General features: G+C 45.9%; 1 protein-coding gene across 1 annotated transcript in view; it reads left to right on the top strand.

Moving 5' to 3' along the window:
* The first annotated feature begins 6,783 nt into the window (after positions 1-6,783).
* The window catches only part of LOC148506609 (complement factor B-like), a 77,848-nt gene continuing 61,881 nt past the window's right edge, over positions 6,784-22,750 (top strand). Inside the window, exons 1-2 of the mRNA XM_088446570.1 lie at positions 6,784-6,943; positions 11,777-11,980. Coding sequence (XP_088302696.1) covers positions 6,910-6,943; positions 11,777-11,980 — 238 coding nt within the window. The 5' untranslated portion in view covers positions 6,784-6,909. The remainder of the gene's footprint in view (positions 6,944-11,776; positions 11,981-22,750) is intronic.

Below are 22,750 nucleotides of genomic sequence, written 5' to 3'. Positions count from 1 at the left end.
TCTACTTTGGACCAATCGGAATTTTCTTGCGAATGTGTTGTGAATTTACTATGATTATATTGAGATTTCTGGTGCGTGCTCAGGTGCATCCACCTTTTAAAATTTGCTGTCTGCGAGTTTTGGAGCATCCGAGATTTGCTAATCATCATTTGTGATTGTCCATACGACTGAACTCGCAGATGCAGACAAACGCACTTCTTAGCAAATTTGTGATTTACGGTGAAAAACGTTCTGGTGAAGAGCTGCTATTAGGGTTTGCAGCCCAACACGAATCTTAGTTAATTTCTCCCTAACCTCTACCTGTCTCAGACACACAATTAATGTGTGATGCACGGTTGCCACACATAATACCGGCAGGTGGACTTTGTTTATTGTGACACAGTGCTGGAAAGGAGGGATAATCACAAATCCAGAATAGACTTATCAGTATTGGCTAAGTATTCTGAATATATGACGGAGCAATTGTAGTTATAAAGTAAGTTGAATATGCGGACAGCACTCCAGGACCCAATATCGCAAAATCAAGAGTTTGATAAGAGTTAAGCCTTTGAAACGTTGGCAAAATATAGCTGTGACAGCGTTGTTTATTTCAATATTGGGTCCTTGAGTGCCATACACATAAACAGCTTACTATGCTTACTGTAGGAAAGGCACCAGGGCATGCTGCATGTTTAATCAGTGGTGTGCCAGGAATTGTTTGGGATATATGGGCCAGATGTACTAAGCTCTGAAAAGTGATAAAGTGAAGAGTGATAAACCACCAGCCAATCAGCTGCTAACTGTCATTTTTCAAACACAGCCTGTAACATGACAGTTAAGAGCTGAGTGGCTGGTCAGTTATCACTCTGTACTTTATCACTTTTCAGAGTGTAGTACATTTTCCTATACTGCAGAATTATTTCCTTATGAAAGAAAAGATCACTTTTTAATAAACAACCAAGAGCCTAGTGTTGTAGCATCACACATAGTAGCCTGTTTACAATTTTCTTTGTGTGTCTGACACACAAATAAACACATATACAGAGTAATAAAGGCACCTGCAGTCACCCTTCCCACCGGGGGCGTATTAAGAGAGGAGGGGGTATACGTGCATAGTCGCTGTCCGGGGCACCCTCCCCTCTCTCTTAGGCGACCAGGAGTGCACTGAGCACAGCACCACATCAGCAGACTGTAGGCGCTAGTCTGTACCCAGAGTCTACTGCACATGTGCAGGTCACTGGGAAAAAAGGCGCTGTCGCCATTGTCCCGGCAATTTCTCCAATGCAGGGAAAATGGTCGTGGTGGCTATTTTCTAGGCGTTTTGTGCAGGGCTGTGATACTCAACGTGGGACTCCGGAGTAGTAAGTATTAAAAATATGGGTGCAGGGTGTGGGCCCCACACACAGTGCACCCATTATAAATACGCCCTTGCTTCCCACCCACTCCATCTATCTACTACAACTCTCTCTGCCCTAATGGCATCCCAATGGCATTTTTTATGCACAGCCCACAGTCCCCTCCCTCTACTCTCCTGTGTGAAATGGCGCCTGATCACGAGGGTGGGACTTTTATATGTAATTTTTAACATGTGAGATCCAAGATTTCCAGGAAAATTATGTTTTGCCTTGTTTTGAGATCTTGGCAGGAAGACCTGAGCTGGGACTCCGTTCTACTTGGAAACCCCAAGTTCGGGTGTTTTTGTATTTACCCAAACCGAATTTCCTCCAAATTGATATCCTCTAATTCACAGGTTCTCAAACTCGGTCCTCAGGACCCCAAACAGTGCTTATTTTCCAGGTCTCCTCACAGAATCGCAAGTGAAATAATTATCTCCACCTGTGAATCTTTTAAAATGTGTCAGCGAGTAGTGACTACACCTGTGCAGCTGCTGGGTGACCTACAAAATGTGACCTATGTGGGGTCCTGAGGACCGAGTTTGAGCAACACTGCTCTAATTTATTACCAGTTTTATATATATTGCAGCACTTTGCAGAGAATATTAGACCAGTCACATAAGTACCAGTGGAGCTTACATATATGCCCTACCACATTTACACACATATGCACTAGGGTTATTTTTTGGGTTATTCAGGAGCAGTGGCGGGCTGGGCCGGGGGTTAGGGGGCCATGTGCCATGCGGGCCGCGGGCAGTCTGTGTCACTGTGACACAGACTGCACCGCGTGTGTAGCGCTGACCGGACGGAGTTCGGTCAGCGCTACACAAGTGACAAACACACAGCCGCCGGCTCCGGCAGCTGTGTGTTTGTTTTGATCAGCAGCCAATGAGAGTCTGTCAGACTCTCATTAGCTGCTGCTGCGCCCACTGCAGGAGCCGCTCCATCTTCCGGCTCCCGCAGTGGGTAATGGGAAAGGCGTCATTACGTCATATGACGTCTCTCCCATAACGCAGAGCGGCCCGGCCCGGGAGGACAGACGGAGGAGCAGATGGCGGCGGCGGGAGCGGGGATTCAGGTAAGTGGTTTTTTTTATTTTGTTTTTTATATTACGTGTGTCTACTGGGCGGGGGGGGGTCTGGCACTACTGGGGTCACTACAAAGGGGGGGACTACTACTACTGGGGGCACTACAAGGGGGGTGGGGGACTACTACTACTGGGGGGTACTACAAGGGGGGGACTACTACTACTGGGGGCACCACAAGTGGGGACTACTACTACTGGGGGCACTACAAGGGGGAGGGGACTACTACTACTGGGGGCGCTACAAGGGGACTACTACTACTACTGGGGGCACTACAAGGGGGGTGGGGGACTACTACTACTGGGGACACTACAAGGGGGGGACTACTACTGGGGGCACTACAAGGGGGAGGACTACTACTACTGGGGGCACTACAAGGGGGAGGACTACTACTACTGGGGGCACTACAAGGGGAAGGACTACTACTACTGGGGGCACTACAAGGGGGGGACTACTACTAGGGGCACTACAAGGGAAGGGGACTACTACTAGGGGCACTGCATAGGGGGGAGGGGACTACTACTAGGGGCACTACATAGGGGGAGGGGACTACCACTGGGGGCACTGCATCGAGGGACCACTGCTGGGGGCTCTATATAAAGGGCAATACTGGGGGTACTGCATAGGGGGGAGACTACAACTGAGGCCACTATTTAAGGGGCATTGCATAAGGGTTACCACTATTGGGGGCACTGCATGGGGGGTGGACTGCTACTGGGGGCACTATATAAGGGGCACTGCATAGGGGGTACCACTATTAGGGGCACTATATAAGGGGCTTACTACTGGGGGCACAAGGGGCACTGCACAGGGGGGACCACTACTGGGGGCACTATTTAAGGGGCTTACTACTGGGGGCACAAGGGGCACTGCATAGGGGGGATCACTACTGGGGGCACTACTGGAGGCCTGCATAAGGGTGTTCTCTCCTGTGGCACACGGGGGCACTGAATATGGGCACTACAACAGGGGGCTGCCCCATATCTTTATTTTTACCCTACATTAATCCTATATGGACCCGCCTCCTCCCTGGAACACTTGATGGGGGGGGAGGCGCCGTAGCACGCACGTTCTTCGGGCACCCTGGCTACACGCTACTCCTCTGCCAGGGCCACCTGCATGCATTTGCCCCCCAGGCTAAAAGTTGCCAGCCAGCCCCTGTTCAGGAGCCAAATAACTATCACCATATTTTTGGATAGTGGAAGGAAACCGAAGCACCTGGGGGAAATCCACACAAGCTTAGTACAGTTAGTGCTCAGTTGACGGCTGGCAGAAGATATGAGCTCCAACTAAGATCTTGATTTAGCGATTGACGCTGTGTCGATATTGGACGCAGTGGAGCGATTTTTTTTACCACTGCGTATGTGCTAAAGCTGCACTGCGCACACGTTACGAGGGACTAGCGATCGGTGGCTGCCAAGAGGACCATTTTCTCAAAGTGAGTGACAGGTAGTCAGCGTTTGTTGTTGGTTTGTGGGGGGGGGGTTATAAAAATGCAGGTGTGCTGGGACCATTTTCTGGGTGTGCTCTAGTAAGGCTCTGCAGAATCGCAGTCACAGCAGGACTTGCTTCCATCTCTAAAACAGGCAGAATCTCAGGAAGCCTGCAATGTGGCATAGTTTAATACAAGATGCCTCTTGTGGCTTTTACATATTTTAGCATTATTCTCTGTGCACAGAGACGCAGCGTTCTGTCGCTTTACTGAATATAACGCCCCATATGCGATTTACTATTACACTTGTTCCTTCTAAGTGAATTCAGATGACTCTTCTTATTTGTTGATATTGCAGAGTCTGTTATCAATAAAAAAAAGATTGAAAACATTAATTACTGTATCCTACTCATTTAACAAATGTTCCAGGGCGACATGTGTAACATATCTGTGTGATCTATTCCTGTTATGCTGTGATCTTAAGCTGGGTACACACTAGGACGACAGATCAGTCCTATGTGAGGACTGGTAAGGGCATAGACACTTACCAATCGTTGGACCAATGTGTCGTGACTGACTTCACAACTGGGCGGGCATTCATATGCGCAGTTGAGCTGTCAGTCACCTCTGCAGCAAGTGTACAGATGGTCGGCTGACTGCCCGTACACACAGCACCATGTGCAGATATATCTGCAGTTATATTGGGCATTGGCTGTGCTGTACAGTGACGTGATATGTCTGTACACACTGCATTACTTAGTGGCATGGCAGGAGGACAGTGGCGTAACTAAGGGGGGTCGAGCAGGGCGTGTGCCCTGGGCGCCGTAGGTCCAGCGGCGAGGGGGGGCGCCGCCGGCCACGGTACCGATCCGCCCTAGTTAGGCAGTGTAGCGCCGATCGCAGTGTGTGCGGTCAGCGCTACACATTTACAAAGGACCGGCGCTAGGCTTCCCTGCGCCCAGCACCGGTCCTTTGCTGCACAACCGAGACCTTCCCTCCCCCTGAGCGCTTACCCAATAGCGCCAGGAGGAGGGTGGGAGGCGGGTGGTCTTAGGCTGTGCAGTAATACACACATCACCGCCGGTCCGGCAGCGATGTGTGTGTTACCCAGCAGCCAATGAGAGTCAGGCAGACTCTCATTGGCTGCTGAGCTCCCACTGCAAGAACCGGCTCCCTTCCGGCTCCTGCAGTGGGTAATGGGAGAGACGTCATGATGTCATGATGTCTCTCCCATAATGCAGAGCGCGCCAGCCCGGGAGGACTGACGTGCGGCGCCGGGAGCCGTGGCTGGAGCCGGAGCGTGGATTCAGGTAAGTGTATTTTACATAAAAAATTTCTACTTGTGTTGTGTGTTTGCACATCGGGGGGGGGCACCATTACAGGGGGGTGACCACTACTGGGGGCACCATTACAGGGGGGGACCACTACTGGGGGCACCATTACAGGGGGGACCACTACTGGGGGCACCATTACAAGGGGGGACCACTACTGGGGGCACCATTACGGGGGGGACCACTACTGGGGGCACCATTACAGGGGGGGACCACTACTGGGGGCACCATTATGGGGGGGAACCACTACTGGGGGCACCATTACAGGGGGGAGCACTACTGGGGGCACCATTACTGGGGGGGACCATTACCGGGGGCACCATTACTGGGGGGGACCACTACTGGGGGTGGGGCACTACTGGGGACTACAACTAGGGGGGGACTACTAATTGGGACACTGCATCGGGAGGGGGGGAACTACTACTGGGGGCACTATATAAGGGGCTTACTACTAGGGGACTACTACTGGGGGCACTAAATAGGGGGGATCACTGCTGGGGGCCTGCATAAGGGGGACCACTACTGGGGGCACTGCATAAGGGGGGGGACTACTGCTGGGGACATTATATAAAGGAGCACTGCATAAGGGGGACCACTACTGGGGGAACTTCATAGGGGGAGGCACTGCATAAGTGAGACCACTACTGGGGGAACTTCATAGGGGGAGGCACTGCATAAGTGAGACCACTACTGGGGTACTGAATAAGGGGAACTAATGAGGGGCTGCATAAGGTGGACCACTACTGGGGGCATTGCATACTGGGGGGGTACTGTATAAGGGGAACTAATTGGGGGCTGCAAAAGGGGGACCACTACTGGGGGTACTGTATAAGGGGCACTACTATGGGCCTGCATAAGAGGGACCACAACTGAGGACATTGCATACTGGGGGTACTGTATAAGGGACACTACTGGGGTTAAGGTGCATATGGAAAGGAATGTTCAGAGTGATGATAAAGGGGTGTGTCATGTTGACACACCCAATTTTTCCCTGCGCGCACCTTTGGCGCGTGCACATAGGGAGTGGGGGGGGCTCCATTTTATATTTGCCCTGGGCTCCAAATACCCTAGTTACGCCACTGCAGGAGGATCCCCAAATCTCTCCCAGGTATTCTGGTCCCGGAAATTACCCTAATACAGCCCCGTGTCAAGGTTTGGTTGGGGGCACTGATACAAAGGAAGATAAAAGTTGAGAAGCATCACCATAACAACCCTGCACTTACACACATGCCATCGCCCAGAAGACTCTGGCAAAAAGGTGTCACGTCTACATGATATATTTTTGATATGAACTAAAAGTGTTGTTACATTTTACAGTTGTCTTTAAGTGATTCCAAACTCACTGAGGTATTGGTTCCCTCGGCTAACACATAAAGCTGATTCAGGCAGACCAGCAAGCTGAGTGGGCAAGAGAGCTACATATAAGCCCAGTGTTCTCACACTGGGTAATTGTGTAATCTGATCTCCCACCATCCTCCTCTGTAAACACATATTGGGAAACCACATTTTGTTATTTTCAAATTCACTGAAATTCACCTTATCGTCCCCTCTCAAAGTTCACTTGTCCACCACCTCCTCATATACTCACAGTACCTGATCCCTAACAGGTAAACGGGACATCTCTATCACAGGAGGAGAGGGGTGCGTACAGTCAGTGGGTTGGTGAGAGATCGGATACACTCTGCAGGATGTTACCTCTGCTTCTCCTCAGCCAAATAGCAGGTAAGTAACACAGTGAGGAATCCTGTGACATTTAAGTAAAAAAAAAATTGATTGTTTATATTGAAGCATTATATGCATGAAATGCCTTATACCTAATACATAACAGCCACATTTTACAATCATTGTTTCAAAGAGTGATACACTTATGAGAAATATAGTAAGACAATAACAGTTTGACATTACAATTTGGTTGACAGTGCCTTGGAGGACCCCCTTAGGGTAGTATAAGGTATATAGTACAAATCCTTATTGAAGAAACACTTAGTGCAAAAAAACATAAAGTTATAATAGTAATGACCATAGAAAAATAAAATAAAAGTAAATAAATAAAAAAACAAAAATAAATGCTCTTTCTTAACTCCCCCCATAAAGGCACCACAGCCACAACCACTGTATGTCAGGCATTGGTGGAATCAATCTCTATGGGTGAATCATTGTGTAGTCTGCGCAATAAATACCATGAAGTATTTTTAAGGCAATAATGTATTTGTCACCTCAGTCATTTCCAAAGACAGACAGTGGATACGTAGCTCTCCCACATAACAAAACATGTTTCCACTTTGGATTCCTTATCTAGAGTTACCTCACTCCAACCAAGTAAAAAAAAATTATGACAAATCTGTAATGTATTTAGTCATGATAAGTTTGGGTTGTTCAAGTTATTTCTAAATGGTTTTCTGTGCTGTTGTGCAACACTGACTACAATTAGGGCCTCATTCAGAGGCGGTCGGAGGATGCAAGCGGTCGCTCAGAAACTGGGCGGCTGCTTGCATCCTGACCGCCCGCCTCTGTTTCGGTCATTAGGCTGTGGGTTTACACCCACAGCTCTAACGACCGCTCCGGTGATGGTCGCGATGGTCAGAGACCATCGCGACCATCGGGGCTTACGCCGAGACCCTAGGGTAGGGTCTCACTTGTCGTAAGCCCCGGAGAGCTTCTGGCTCTGTCAGAGCCGGAAGCTCTACACTGACATCACTAGTGATGTCAGTGGGGCCTCCCCCAAACGGTAGGCGTTCCCATGGGAACGCCTCCGTTTGGGCTGCCACCCCCCGGCCCGCCTTCCAAATGGGGCGAGCTGTCAATCAACATCGACAGCTCGCCCCCTTTGGAAAGAGAGCCGCTACGACCGGCGCTGTCGGTCGTAGCGGGTCTCACGCATGCGTACTGGCCAAACATCAAGGCGGCCGTGCGGTTGTAGACCGTACGGCCGCCTCTGAATGAAGGCCTTAGTTCTGCTCCATCTGCATATCCAGTTTTCCTAGTCACGTGCCTATCTCTCCTTTACTGTGTGCCATAGTTATTGTTGTACGGAATTGCACTGCTGCTGCGTCTTAGTAAACAGTGACTGTGCAATACCATGCAGCTAATATGCTAATGCCGCAAGGTGGTCCTAGGGCATGCCCCCATATAGTGAAACAGACCATGTCGTCGCCCCACCCCCAAAAAGCCACATTTGTACCACCCATATCCCTCTGAATTTGCCGGATCTTTGCATGCACTCACCTGTGAATAGGCGGCAATCTGTCTACACACTAACGGCAAAGTGCGCCCTAGTTGCACCCATAAATCAGGCCCCATGTATGCAGCTCATCAATGTCCCCTGGAATCAGCACTTGGCACACCTGCACTACATGCTCACATGTTAATAGAACTAAGATGGTCTTTTCCACAGTATCTAAAAACTAATTAATATCTTCTTTTATTAATTGCAATTCCAGTTATGTCATATACCTGTTAGGATGTCCATGCAATTTTCATTATATCGGTAGAACGGGATATGTTCAGTATCCCGGCATGCGGGAAGCTAGCGCTTATAATACCGGCACTGGAATCCCAACACGTGTCAGAATCCTGGCGCCGGCATCACGACTACCGGGATACCGAACCTAAGTAGCAGGGTTGGGGGGAGGGTTAGACTTAGGATTATGGTTAGCCACTAGGGGAAGGGCTAGGGGTAGGCACTAAGGGGGTAGGGTTAAGTTTAGGGTGCGGGGAGGGGGAGGTTAGGCACAGGGCCGTAGCTAGGGTAGTGCGGTCGATGCCATCGCACAGGGCATCACAGGCCAGGGGGTGCTGATGGGGCCGGTCAAATTTCTGTTTATTATCATTCTCACTTATAACTTCCTCTTATTTCATCCCCAGCATCTCCTGGCCTCCCCTATCTCTTGCCTGGCCCTTAGGCACAAGGGGGAGGTTAGGTTGAGGCACCAGGGAGGAAGGGTTACGATTAGGGAGAGGGGGAGGGTTAGAATACCTACCAACAGGTGTCGGTATCCTAACCCTGTTGGGATGCCGGCATCTGGATTTTGACGACCAGGCTTGTGTCTGGTAGGGGAGACCCCAAAGATTTGTGTCTGGTAGGGGAGACCCCAAAGGCTTGTGTCTGGTAGGGGAGACCCCAAAGGCTTGTCTGATAGGGGAGACCCCAAAGGCTTGTGTCTAGTAGGGGAGACCCCAAAGGATTGTGTCTAGTAGGGGAGACCCCAAAGGCTTGTGTCTGGTAGGGGAGACCCCAAAGGCTTTTGTCTGGTAGGGGAGACCCCAAAGGCTTGTGTCTGGTAGGGGAGACCCCAAAGGCTTGTGTCTGGTAGGGGAGACCCCAAAGGGATTGTGTCTGGTAGGGGAGACCCCAAAGGCTTGTGTCTGGTAGAGGAGACCCCAAAGGCTTGTGTCTGGTAGGAGTTGAACACATTTTTAATACTTGCAGAGGTGGTGATCGTTTTAGAGAGTTATGCAAACAAGAAGCTGTATGGATTTTGAAAATGCAAACTCTTAAACCCCAAGGACTCAATGAGACAATCGATTTAGAGTTTCTCATGCCCCCCCTTGTTATATTCAGATATTTCTTCTTTTTTTGGGGGGAGGGGGTTATTTGGGTTGTTTTATAGATGCAAGCTGCATGTAGGTTATCTGGCTGTTATATTCCCTGTACAGTGTCTGTTGTGTAAACATATTTTCCTCTATATACAGATGTCTCACTCGTGAGTAAAAATAATATTAAAGCAATACTAAATTAATAATAATAATAATAAAATGTTAAGAATAATATAATATTTTCAGAATAATAGGAACTATAATATAATAATGAATACTAAGAAAATGTACACTGGTAGTATATTCTGTTTGATGGATTATTCAACAGTTCATATGAGAACACTGAAGGCTTATACCCACAAATTTCTTAATAGCTGAGTCTCTGATAGCACGTCAGTCAATGAACTATTTTAATGATACTAACAGAATGATACTATTTGTAATATAAATGTAACAGCTGTAAAGGTATGTATATATTTATTTGTTTTTTATTTTATATTTTATGTCTTGCAATTTTATATAGATTATGCATTATCTTCAGGTAACTATTGGAGATTACTTACTTCAATATAGGCAGAGCAATGCTGCTCTTTAAGATAATTAGAGCAATTGCTAACAGCTGAAATCATGTGCCTATATAATAATTCACACTGGTCTCCACCTCGTATACACTTGATTCTTGAAGAAGCTGACCTGTGCGGTGAAATGCCTTAAGGATACAGGTGTTTTCTGCTGATTTATGTCGAGGAGTTTACCACTGATATTACATTTCGAACAGCACCACAATCCCTGCATGTAGGACCATCACATCTATTGGGATCTCCACTGACGGCGATTGCCTGGTTTTCTACAAGTACTCTCCATTACTCTCACTAATACCCCTTTTACACCGGAGCTAAAGCCCGGGTTATTGCAGGGTTAACCCAGGTAGCTCTTTGGTGTAAAAGGGGAGAGGGTTGGATCGCCGGGTCGAGTGACCCGGCAAACCAACCCAGATAACTTGCAGGATTTAACACGGGAGTAACCCGTGAAACCCTGCAGTGTGAACGGCGCACTCCGGGTCACAATGACCTGGAGCGCACCGCATACCGGCTGATCCGGCTTCAGTGGCGCTTGGAGATGACGTCATCTCCAAGCGTCCACTTCAACGCCGGAAAAGCCGGGTCTATGCAAACCCGGCTCCGGTGTGAACGGCGCCGACTCAGGAATATCTTGGATCGGCGCCGGCTAAATTCCGGGTCTGATCCGGATTGGAACCCTGTTCCAACTCTGGGTCAGACCCGGAATTTAGGTGTAAAAGTGGTATTACTGTGGCAGCAATTAATTGGTACCATTTGGCAGCCGCAGCAGCTTATTTCATCTTCGCCCCTGGAACAGCTCTGTTGGTGTTCCCCATATACAGTTATATTTTTTTTATACCAAAGTTCCGGGTCTGAACCAGGGGTTGGAACGGCTCCAATCCGGATCATACCCGGAACTTTCCCCTTTCAGACTGCGGCGCTGACCGAGGATATTCCCAAGTCGGCGCCTTTCACACCGGAGCCGGGTCTGCAGTGATGTCATCTCCAAGTGCCACTGAAGCCGGCCCATCGGGTCTTTATATATATATATATATATATATATATAAAAATCAAGACAATCGCTCTGTTTAATCGGGTAGCCTTGAGTGCGAGCAAAACAAAATATATATTTGCACCCCTTGTGTGCAACATGGTTTGTTCCAGATACTAAGGGGAATATTTACTAAAGTGAGAGTTTTCAGAAGTGGAGGTGATGCCTATAGCAACCAATCAGATTCTACTTAACAATTTACTAGCACCTTCTAGAAGATAATAGCTAGAATCTGATTTTTTGCTATGGGCAACATCTCCACTTCTAAAAACTCTCACTTTAGTAAATTGACCCCTAAGTTACTTGCTATTTTTGCTTTGCTCCCAACTTAGAATCAGGCCCTATATCTCTAATCAGTTTCATTTATTCCTCCATTATAGTAACACAGTCTCTCTCTCTTCCTCCTAGTGTCCATCGCTGCCCCTGTAGCTGAATGTGACCTCAGCAAAGCCGCCATTGTCGATGGCAACTACACAGTGAGTGATGGAAGAAATGTTGGCAGTGTGGTGAAGTACAGTTGTCCCAAGGGAATGTACCCGCACCCAGCCTACTCACGTGAGTGCTTATTGGATGGCCGCTGGAAGAAAGAGCATATAAAGGCTGTATGCAAAGGTAACCAACCTCTATCCTCCTCTACTGCCCCTCCATCAATGCTTACTCCCTTATTTGCACCAATTCTACTGTACCTGGCTGCTTTTTGTGCTATACTCTGCTCCGTCCCGTGCGCTACATCTCTCTGGTCCTTGTTATACACTTCTGACTCTCTCTGGTGCTCTGCAACTGACTGCTCCTTAGTGTGCCCTGCCACTGCCAGGGGCGTATCTGTAGTGGGTGCAGGGTGATACTACAGAAAACACCAGGAAAATGGCGCCGCTGGCATTTTTCCCATAGATATGTGGCCTGATTCTAATTCAGTTCCTAGTGAATTTCTCCTGGGATCTTGCATACTTCACCATATTGCGTATGCGCCGTGTAAAAAAGCAAACAAAACCGGTGACTGTGCGTGCACTGGATCAGGCATACACCCATGGATGGATATCACAAGTGCGGACTGGTAGATCGAACCACTCTTCCATGAAATGGACATTTCTAGGCAGTAACTGGGCAGCGACCATGCGGACACATGGTGGGCATGGAAGCCAACTTATACAGCATGCAGACGAAGATGGGGTGCCTGCTTCAGACCGATCTTTTGCACCCAGCATGGAGTGGGTAAGTGATGCCGTCTGTAGAAGGAAAAACAGTGGGCAGGACAGCATTCCACGTGCAGATGCCCAGATGTATGGCATACACAGGCGGATACATACATTAGCATAAGTTAATAAGTAGGCTGCCATGGAAAATTGAGAATAAGTATTAGAGCAAGACTTTAGAATGTACAAATCAGCTCTCTGGGGAAATTACACTATACCCGATGTAAAACGCTTGATAGAATAGAGCAGTGATTACCAACCTCGGTCCTCAAGGCACACTAACAGTCCTGGTTTTAGTGATATCCATGATTGTGCACAGAAGGTTAAATCAATATAACTGTAGTACTAATTAAGTCACTTGTGCTCAAGTATGGCTATCCCTAAAACCTGGACTGTTAGTGTACCTTGAGGACCGTGGTTGGGAACCCCTGGAATAGAGTCTTTCTATAAAACATGCCAGTGACGTTATATTTTAAAATTTGATGTGTTGGGAACCATATTTGGTGATAAAGGCCCATTCATTCACATTCTGTGGACTGAAGGTTTTGGGTGTAAGAAGAAGATCTCTGTTGGTGTTTAGATCATCATTTTTAACTTGGTTGATTTTTTCTTTGTTATTACCTCTTGCTAAAAAGTTCTCACCCATAGTTGCCAGCTACTTCGGGTTACAGATCCCACCAGAAATCTAGGCACCACCCACTTCCGGTCCATGTGCTTAACCAGAACCCAGTTTACATGGCCCCATTGGAAGGATAACTTTGTGCCTTGTATTATCCAGTCTGGATGGACCCCTCCACATTATATACAGAGAACCGGATGTAGCAGCTGATTTTTGGTAATGGCGCTAACCAGAAGTTGCAGTCTATGCAACTTCCGTTCCATGTGAATCACTGAACTCATCTATATAACCGGACACAGCCACACTAGCATGCAAAGCATTAAGAAAGAGCTTATGCTCGAAACGCTTCAGGGCTGCTGCTTACTAGCTCCCCCCACTCCAAAGGACATCTTCCAGGCAGTTAGACATAAAGTTGTTTCCAGAACCACCCTGTGTGCAACTCAATGCTGAGCTTTGCTATTCTTATTCCAAAGAAACCAGAATATCCCGCACAGGAATAATAACCACTCTTATATTTCACATCTAAAAGTAAAACCAGCAATAGGTACCATATATATCATATCTTATGTCATAATTTTATCATAAAATATATTTTATATGCTGGAAGTGCTCCCTGGAATCGAGTAACTGGAACTCAAAAAGTAACAATAATTGGAAAAACCAATCATCAGTATAGTGATTCCTTCGTGGGGCACTCTTTTGTATGTAAATGATTTGTTAGTGTAATTAAAAATTAGCTTTTAATATATTTCCAATAAAAGAATAGGGATTTGTTGTGCTCATTTATAAAATATCTAATCGAGCTTCCTTAGCAAGGAATCACTATACTGATGATTGGTTTTTCCAATTATTGTTAGTTTTCGAGTTTGAGCTTTGCTATTCATCTGCTACAATGCCTACTGTTTGCTGCTCTGTACAGTATGAGCTTCAGGGCCACTGACCAACAAATTCGTGGGGGCCCAGATCAGTGATCAAAGATATATATATATATATAGATTATATATATATATATATATATTAGGGATGTGCAGGCTCGGATAGGTTCGAGTTTGCACGTGGAGTTCGGATTTTTCCCTCCAAAAAAACGGAACTCAGAACGAGGCAAAACGTCATCTTACATGGACGAACATCATCATTCCTGGACAAAAGTCCAGGAATGATGATGTTCGTCCATGTAAGATGACGTTTTGCCTCTTTCTGAGTTCCGTTTTTTTGGAGGGAAAAATCCGAACTCCACGTGCAAACTCGAACCTATCCGAGCCTGCACATCCCTAATATATATATATATATATATATATATATACATACATATAGTATACATACATACAGATATGCTGTGTATGTATATATATATATATATTTATATATATATATATATATCATTTAATAGTGTGCCCCCCACAACCAGCCCCGCAGCACCACACTTAAAGAAAAAGTAAACATTATTTGACTTATCCTACTTGAGTTGTCACCCTCCTGTCTGCTCACCTCCGCGGGCTTCAGGCAGGGTCCGTGCAGAGTTCAGACGCAGTTGTGGGGGTGGGCTGGAGTGGGGCTGCACGGCGCGACCTCCGACGTTACGCCCGCACTGCCGTACAGCCCTCCCCAGGCACCACTTAGCCTGCCTGTCACCGGCCGGAGCAGCACCGCGCTCTAAGACCAAGTGCTCAGCGCTGCCCGGCTGACTGCCTGCAGAGGAGGACCGCAGCGGAGACAGCTAAATGCTGTACTACGCCGGTCTAAGAAGTAGTGATGAGCTTATTTGCATATTTTTGTTTGCTCTTATGAGCTAATATGAATATTTATTGTTCATAGTGTGTTCTATTTGAATAATTTTTTTTTATAATGCTCTGTGTGAAAATCCAGCACGTGGACTGTGGACTGCATCCTACCAGACATACCTAGTTCATGCAGTTCTCGTTTAGTTAATCCACAGGGTGTTTTTTTTGTTTGGGTTAGTGGAAGTTAGATAGAGACACTGCAGAGTCTTAAATGGCACCCGGCATTCAGGTCGATGTCCAGCAGACACCACGGTGGGAGAAAGAACTATTCCCAAAAGTACTCATCAACAATCCCCAGCCACAGTATAAAAGACTGACCTGCCCATCTGATATCATCAATTACATCACACCCGACAAATAATCATACTCCACATACACCAGGCAGCAGAGGGGAGAAGGAGGGAGTATAGAGATGTGAGGGAGGTACAGAGGGGGACTGGACTGGAGGTGAAAGGTTGATCTCTCCCAGTTCTTCAGGGATCCTGTGAGAACCCATTTGGGGGAGGGCTTGAGCAGCCACAGGAATAGGTAAAGTGGCTCTACCCCAGGAGTGAAACCCAGTGATCACCAGAAGTAGCCAGCAAGCGGGAGGATTTAAAACAGCTGTATGGCCCTGATTCAGACCCGCTCGCAGGTCTGATGGGCGTTGGGTTTTTTTTGGGTTCATCCTCCAGGCCGCTCGCACAACTTGTGCGAGTGGCCTGGCAATGGTCGCGATTATCCCGACCATCGGGCTTGCGATGAGACCCTTGTGGTAGGGTCTCGTCCATCGCAAGCCCCAGTGAACTTCCTGCTCTAATAGAGCAGGAAGTTCACTACTGACATCACTGGTGATATCAGTAGGGCCGCCCACAAATGGCAGGCGTTTCTTCAGGAATGCCTCCGTTTGGTCAGCCACCCCCCCTCCCCGCCTACAAAATGGGACGAGCTGTCGATCAACATCGACAGCCGCCCCGTTTTGTTGCGAGCCCTGGAGCGAGTGACTTCTCGCTCGCTGCTGGGTTCGCGCGTGCGCACTGCCCGGCCATCAATCCGCTTACGAGCGCTATGCGCTTGCGAGCGGGTCTGAATCAGGCCCGATATCCTTAGGTGAGACTGGATAGATCTCAAGTAACTGCCTCTGGAAAGTGGGGCTGGTAACTACCTGGCATGTTGGTAAATTCCCAGCTCTGTGTTAATAATATATGTGTTGACTATCAGTTGCAGTAGTGATAATTAATGGATTCTACTCTGCAATAAAGGTAGTGTTATAAAGTACTCTCCTCCTTTCCTGTGTAATCTCCCAGCCCAGTGGATTCAGGAAAACCTAGAGATCGTGTGTCGACCACCCGGTATACTCACACCCTATATGAGCTATTCTGTTCTGTCAAGTTTTCATTTGAGCTAATTTTTTTTCCAATAAATTAATATATGTTATTTCTGCCTATATTTTAAGGCATTATTTCACTCTGTTTAATGGCATCACACCATGCTGTTCCTCATTTTCCTTTTATGTTTGGAAATCTTCTACAATACTGAAATCTAACCCATCAAGGGAAGTATACACAAGAAGTCTCTTTATACATTCATTGTTGACTGCATTTTGTTGCCTATGTTCTGTTGTGTACACTTTATATATTCACCCAGGGCTCATTACCACTCTATACATGCCATGGAAAATTTTGTCTGCACATGCGTCCAACTCAGACTCAGGGGCCTATTCATAACACTAAATTGCCCGGTAAGCATGCGGAAACGCTGCGTTCTGCATATTTAAGTTACCGGGACAGTCATTATCAGGGGTCCCAAATGGACCACCTGATATTCAGCAAACTCCGAAAACTGAAAGTTTTCAGAATTTGAATGTTGCGAGAACAAGCTACATTTTCAGATGGCACTTTTTCTTGGATCCACGATCCTTCCTGTAGGAAGGAGTTCCGGGGATGCAAATAGAAATCCGAGCAGATATCTCCGCCGTATCCTCACTACTTCCCCGGCGGCTGTGCGCATGCATGACCTCGGGTCGTAGCTGTAGCTGAGCCGACAGGGAAGAGGTAAGTAATGCAACTACTTCTGTAGCTGCAATACTAACCGAGGGGTCTCCTGTGCCCTGTAATTAGCTGTTACTTCCCATATTCTGATTCTGCTGGCTCTCTCCTGTGCTCTGCAACTACTGGCTCCTTCTTATGCTCTGCTGGCTCTCTCATGTGCTCTGCAACTGGCTGTTCTTTCTGCTGGCTCTCTCCTGTGCTCTGCAACTACTGGCTCCTTCTTATGCTCTGCTGGCTCTCTCCTGAGCTCTGCAACTGGCTGTTCTTTCTGCTGGCTCTCTCCTGTGCTCTGCAACTACTGGCTACTTCTCATGTTCTGCTGTCTCTCTCCTGTGCCCTGTAACTGGCTGTTCTTTCCTATGTTCTAATTCTGCTGGCTCACTCCTGTGCTCTGCAACTACTGGCTCCTTCTTATTGTCTGCTGGCTCTCTCCTGTGCTCTGCAACTACTGGCTCCTTCTCATGTTCTGCTGGCTCTCTCCTGTGCCCTGTAGCTGGCTGTTCTTTCTGCTGGCTCTCTCCTGTGCTCTGCAACTACTGGCTCTTTCTCATGTTCTGCTGTCTCTCTCCTGTGCCCTGTAACTGGCTGTTCTTTCCTATGTTCTGATTCTGCTGGCTCTCTCCTGTGCTCTGCAACTACTGGCTCCTTCTTATGGTCTGCTGGCTCTCTCCTGTGCTTTGTAACTGGCTGTTACTTCGTATTCTCTACCTCAGCTGGCTCTATTCTGTGTTCTGCAACTACTGATTCTTCTCATGTTTTGCTGGCTCTCTCCTGTGCCCTATACCTGGATGTTTCTTCCCATGTTCTGATTCTGCTGGCTCTCTCCTGAGCTCTGCAACTACTGGATGCTTCTCATTTTCTGCTGGCTCTCTTCTGTGCCCTGTAAGTGGCTGTTTCTTCCTATGCTCTGATTCTGCTCAAGGGCACCAAAGGGGGTGGTTGGTTCTGGTGGGGACCAGGGCAGCTGTTCCCACCCCCTCTTGGCACCTCTCAGGGTAATCTCTGCAGTGAGGCATGTGTCCCAAACAATAAAAATAAAAATAAAAATAATGGTGGGTACTGTACCTCAATGATATCACTCAAAGTGGGGAGAGAGCTTGAGGTGCTTGGGAGGGAGCAGTCACAATGCTGGTGGTGGAGGAGGCCTTGTGACAACACATGGTCACAGGGAGACATTGTCATGTTGTCAGCTAGTCCTCAGCTAAGTTTGAATGATGGGTTGGCTGCAGCTAGGAGAAAGGAGGCTAAGAGCAGTGACCATGCTGCTGGGCTCTGCATACACACTGAGGAGAAGATGCTGAGATCAGTAAGTATCTGCATCACACACAGGCAGGCCAGGTTGTCAGCTGGTGGTAGTGGGACCTAAGCCACCTCTAGAGTCCCCCCCTCTGGAGCCGCCTCTGTGAAACATAGTGTACAGTTGATAGGATAGCAGTTAAATAAACTATATGATCCTGTAGAATGTTTTCATTATTCAAAAACTAAATCGGAGGCTTAAGGCAAATGTGGCAAATGTTTTCCTCATAGAATTTGTAGTTAATTTTTTCCACATTTTTGGAAGTAGCCTCCTACGCTGACTGCTCACAAGGTTCCCAGCTGTACTAAACACTCTTTACCAGTACACACTAGAGGGTGGGCAGCTTGAGTAAAAAGCTAGTTTGCACAAGGCTCTCCAAATTCCCTTTATTTTCTCAAAGTATTCAAAGGTACTCTGAGACATGCTAAATTGTATCTTGTCTTAATAAGTAATCCTCCACCTTTCTTTTGATGCTTACTGTATCCGATTGAGTCACAGTAGAGATGTTAATAATTGTGGACAATTATTTTAAGCCTGTCCAGATGTCATAATGTTGTTTTACTCTGGTGTGCTGAGATGACTCATTTATTTTATTTAGTAGGTCCAGTAGGTCTCTTGAAAAAGGTCAGTTTGTTTCTTGGCAGCAGAATTTGCAAGAGACACCATCGTGTCATGTGCCACTTGAGTTGAAAACTTGCTTGCAAGAAGTTCTTTGCATCTCTTAACATCTGTTTCAGCTGGAAAGAATTACATTACGTATAACTTAAACCTGGGATCAAGCATGGTTGCCAAAATGCAGTGATCCAATGCAAAATGTTGCAAACCCTTTGGTACTGTCGAAGCAAATAAAAAACTCTACAATTCCAATATACTTAGTGAAATCACTTCATTTAATCTTCTCCTTCAGCTTCTCTAGCTGCTTTTCCAGTAGTTTAATTAAGGGAATCACCTGACTCAGGCTGGCACTGTCTGAACTCACTTCATTACAATTTCAAATGGTTTCAGTAGCTTGCATAAAACAGAGAGTATTCCCCATTGTGCTGGACTAAGGTACATTACATCCCCTCTCCCTTTGTCATGGTTTCTTGTGTACGTTTGGATGGCTTGTTGCTATTCCTCCAGTCACTGAAGAATATAAAGGGTGAAATTCTAGTTAGTGGCATGGCAAATGGAACTGTTGTTGCAGCCAGTGCAATCTTCTATATGAAGTTGCTGAATGCCAAAATGTCCAGAAGTTTTCAAGCCACAGTCAGCATGTCCTGCTTGCACTTGTCATTTCTTAAGAAATCCTGAGCTACCAAGTTTATTGTGTGCGCAAACATGTTACGTGTTGAAATTCAACCAGTTGTAATGCTTGTACAATGTTATTGGAAATGTTAAATCCTGAGGAGAGTCTTAATGGGATAAGCCATTTTGCTATCACATTCCTGAGTTTTTCTATTGACACCTGTATAGTTAGTGCCACTGTAACATTTTCAATGACTTGGTACAGTACATGTAAGGAATCACTGTTTTGAAAACACATATTACCGACATGGTGGCAAGTCTGGTAAAATCTAAGCATACATGGTAAAGCAACAACAAAAAAAAGCAATTCATTACAAAATTATTGGACTCAGAAAATAATGTTTGTGTAACCAAAACTGCTGACATATCTCAAATTTTTAATTCCCATTTTGCCTCTCTTTATGCAGAGTCCCCAATAGATCCAATATTCTAATTTTTTTCCCTTAGAGAAGCCAAGCTACCTAAACTGTCTGTGGAACAAAGGGAAATTCTTAATGCTGAGAAAGACGAGGGAAAAATTGTACGTGCTATTATTAGTCTATGAATTAACAAATTACCGTGGCCTGATGGGTTTAATGGGAATTTCTATAACATTTTAAAAGAGGAAATGATCCCCTCCATTACACATGTTTATCAACAAATTCAGAAAGGACTTGTTCAATATCCTATGTTTAATGATGCATATACAATTATACTATTAAAACCTAATAAGGACCCAGAATCTGTCTCCTCTTACAGTCATATTACCCTCCTCAATCAAGACTATAAGATCTTAGCCCAAATTTTTGCAAGCCGTTTACAGTCTATGCTTTCTTCCCTTTTGTCACTGCATCAGACTGGATTTACCCATGGTAGATATATAGTTCAAAATGTTCATTTAGCGGTGGCGGCTTTGTACTCTTCCTCTGTTCACCATCACTCACCCAATACTTGTCAAAGTTCTATGGCCTTATTTATATGCAATTTTACAAATTAGCGATTCGGTTCCTCTTTTATAGACATGATTAAATATTTCTATACTTCTCCTCATACAAAACTCTTAATTAATGGTTTATTTGGTGACTCTATTAAAATGTCTAGAGGAACACGTTAGGGTTGTCCATTGTCCCCTATGTTTTTCAACCTGGCATTGGATCCATTGCTGCGAGTGTTACAATCTTGGCCCCTTCTTAAAGGTATTTCCTTAGGACAAACAGAAGTAAAAGTCTCAGCTTTTGCTGACGATCTTTTAATTTTTATTTCAAATCCATGTGACAGTCTGGCTCCCCTTCTTTCAAAATTGGACGATTTTGTCAAATTTTCAGGTTTTACCATAAATTACTCTAAATCCACAGCCATGGCCCTAAATAATTCCATTACTAAAAATAATCTAGATTTTGGTAGATTACAATGGGCAGACACTGACATCCCATATTTGGGGATTAGATTTCCCAGAAATATTTACAATCTGTATTCTCTTAATATCAAATATATCATAGACAAAGCTATTAAGGAATTGGAAGATTGGCAATACCTACAATTGTCCTATCCTATATAGAGCACATCTTATAAAAATGGTTACCTTAAAACTATTATATCCTATACAAGTTTTGCCAGTAGTTTTCACTAAAGTGGATATTAGCCGGATTGATGAAGCGTTTAGACAGTTTATTTGGAAAGGTAAAAGACCTCGTATTAGTCTTCAATTACTACAATTTGATAAATCAGAAGGGGGAATTCATTTTCCAAATATGGAAATATATAATCAAGCAGCGGTTTGTAGACAAATCAAAGACCGGATTTCACACTCCAGTTTATATTCTAATTACTTAATAGCAAAATCCTTTCTTGAAAATATTTTTACATTTAAATAAATCTGAAATTTCTTTGGAGTTATTGGATAATCTTCTCCTAATGTCGGTATGGTCAGTTTGGCATACTATCCGTAATAAATGGAAACTTAATGCCTCTCACTTTTTGGACCTCATTCAGAGGCGATCGCTCTCTCTGAATGAGTGCGGCCGCTTCTAGTTTTTTGGTGCGGCCTCCTGGTCACAAGCTAAGCTGTGGGTTACCACCCACAGCTTAGCTAGCGACCAGGGTGATGGTCGCGATGGTGATCACCATCGCGACCATCTGGGCTTGCGACCAGACCCTAAGGTTGGGTCTGGGCACTCGCAAGCCCCAGGGAGCTTTCTGCTCTGATCGAGCAGGAAACTACCCACTGACATCACTGATGATGTCAGTGCGGCCGCCCATAAAACGGTAGATGTTCCTAAAGGAACGCCTCCGTTTTGGAAACCACCCCCCCAGCCTGCCTACAAAAAGGGGTGAGCTGTCGATCAACATCGACAGCCGCCCTTTTGTAGCGAGCTCCGGAGCGACAGAGTTTCTCTGTTTGTCCCTTTGTTCCTTCCATTATTAAGGAATGTAGATTTTCAGAATGGCTTGGCTTCCTCTCCTTTCAATTTGTGGGCTTCTAATGGTCTAAATATAATTTGTCATCTTACAAATTTAGATGCACGTCGAGTACTTTCTTTTTCTCAAGCCCATATTAAATTTCCTTTTATACAGGTTCATAATTTAGCCTTTTTGCAGGCACAGCATTACATATCCAAAGTAATTTCATTTCTCTCTCCCATGGACTGGACAAATCGGCTAGACATGGCTCTTCAGTCCCCATATTTTTCCAGAGAAGCTATTTCCTTATTTTATAAAATATTGAAAACTCCTTATTACAGTGGTTATTACGAAAATGCCATAACTCGCTGGCAGAGGCACTTCCTGGATCTTAGCGAATCAACAATTCTAAAGGCACTTCTATATTCTAATGGGTTCTTCCAGCTGTCACATACCAAGAAATGCTCTTCAAATTGTTTTATAGGGGTTATATGTCACCTTCTCGTTGCCATTTAATTGGTCTCACTACTTCAATTTGCCTGAAATGAACTAGCTCTGAGGCCTCACTTTATCACTGTGATCACTATGGATTAGTGTAACTGCGTGAGTACGCTATATTGCGTTCCGTAGTGAATCAGGCCCTGAGTACATTATAAAGAGTGTTTGCAACAGAGTCCTCTACACTAAAGACATATTATGCTTTAAAAATTATATTAAAACCCCAGCAGTGCAGAATCCTATGCTCAAGGATGCAAGCAGCTGGCAAAAACAATGCACGCTATCAATTGCTTGAACC

Source organism: Taudactylus pleione, unplaced genomic scaffold (genome assembly GCF_031769625.1).
Source record: "Taudactylus pleione unplaced genomic scaffold, aTauple2 ptg000400l, whole genome shotgun sequence".
Classification (NCBI taxonomy): Eukaryota; Metazoa; Chordata; class Amphibia; order Anura; family Myobatrachidae; genus Taudactylus; species Taudactylus pleione.
The sequence above is the reverse complement of the archived record's forward strand: the minus strand, read 5'-3'. Positions and strand labels throughout refer to the sequence as shown.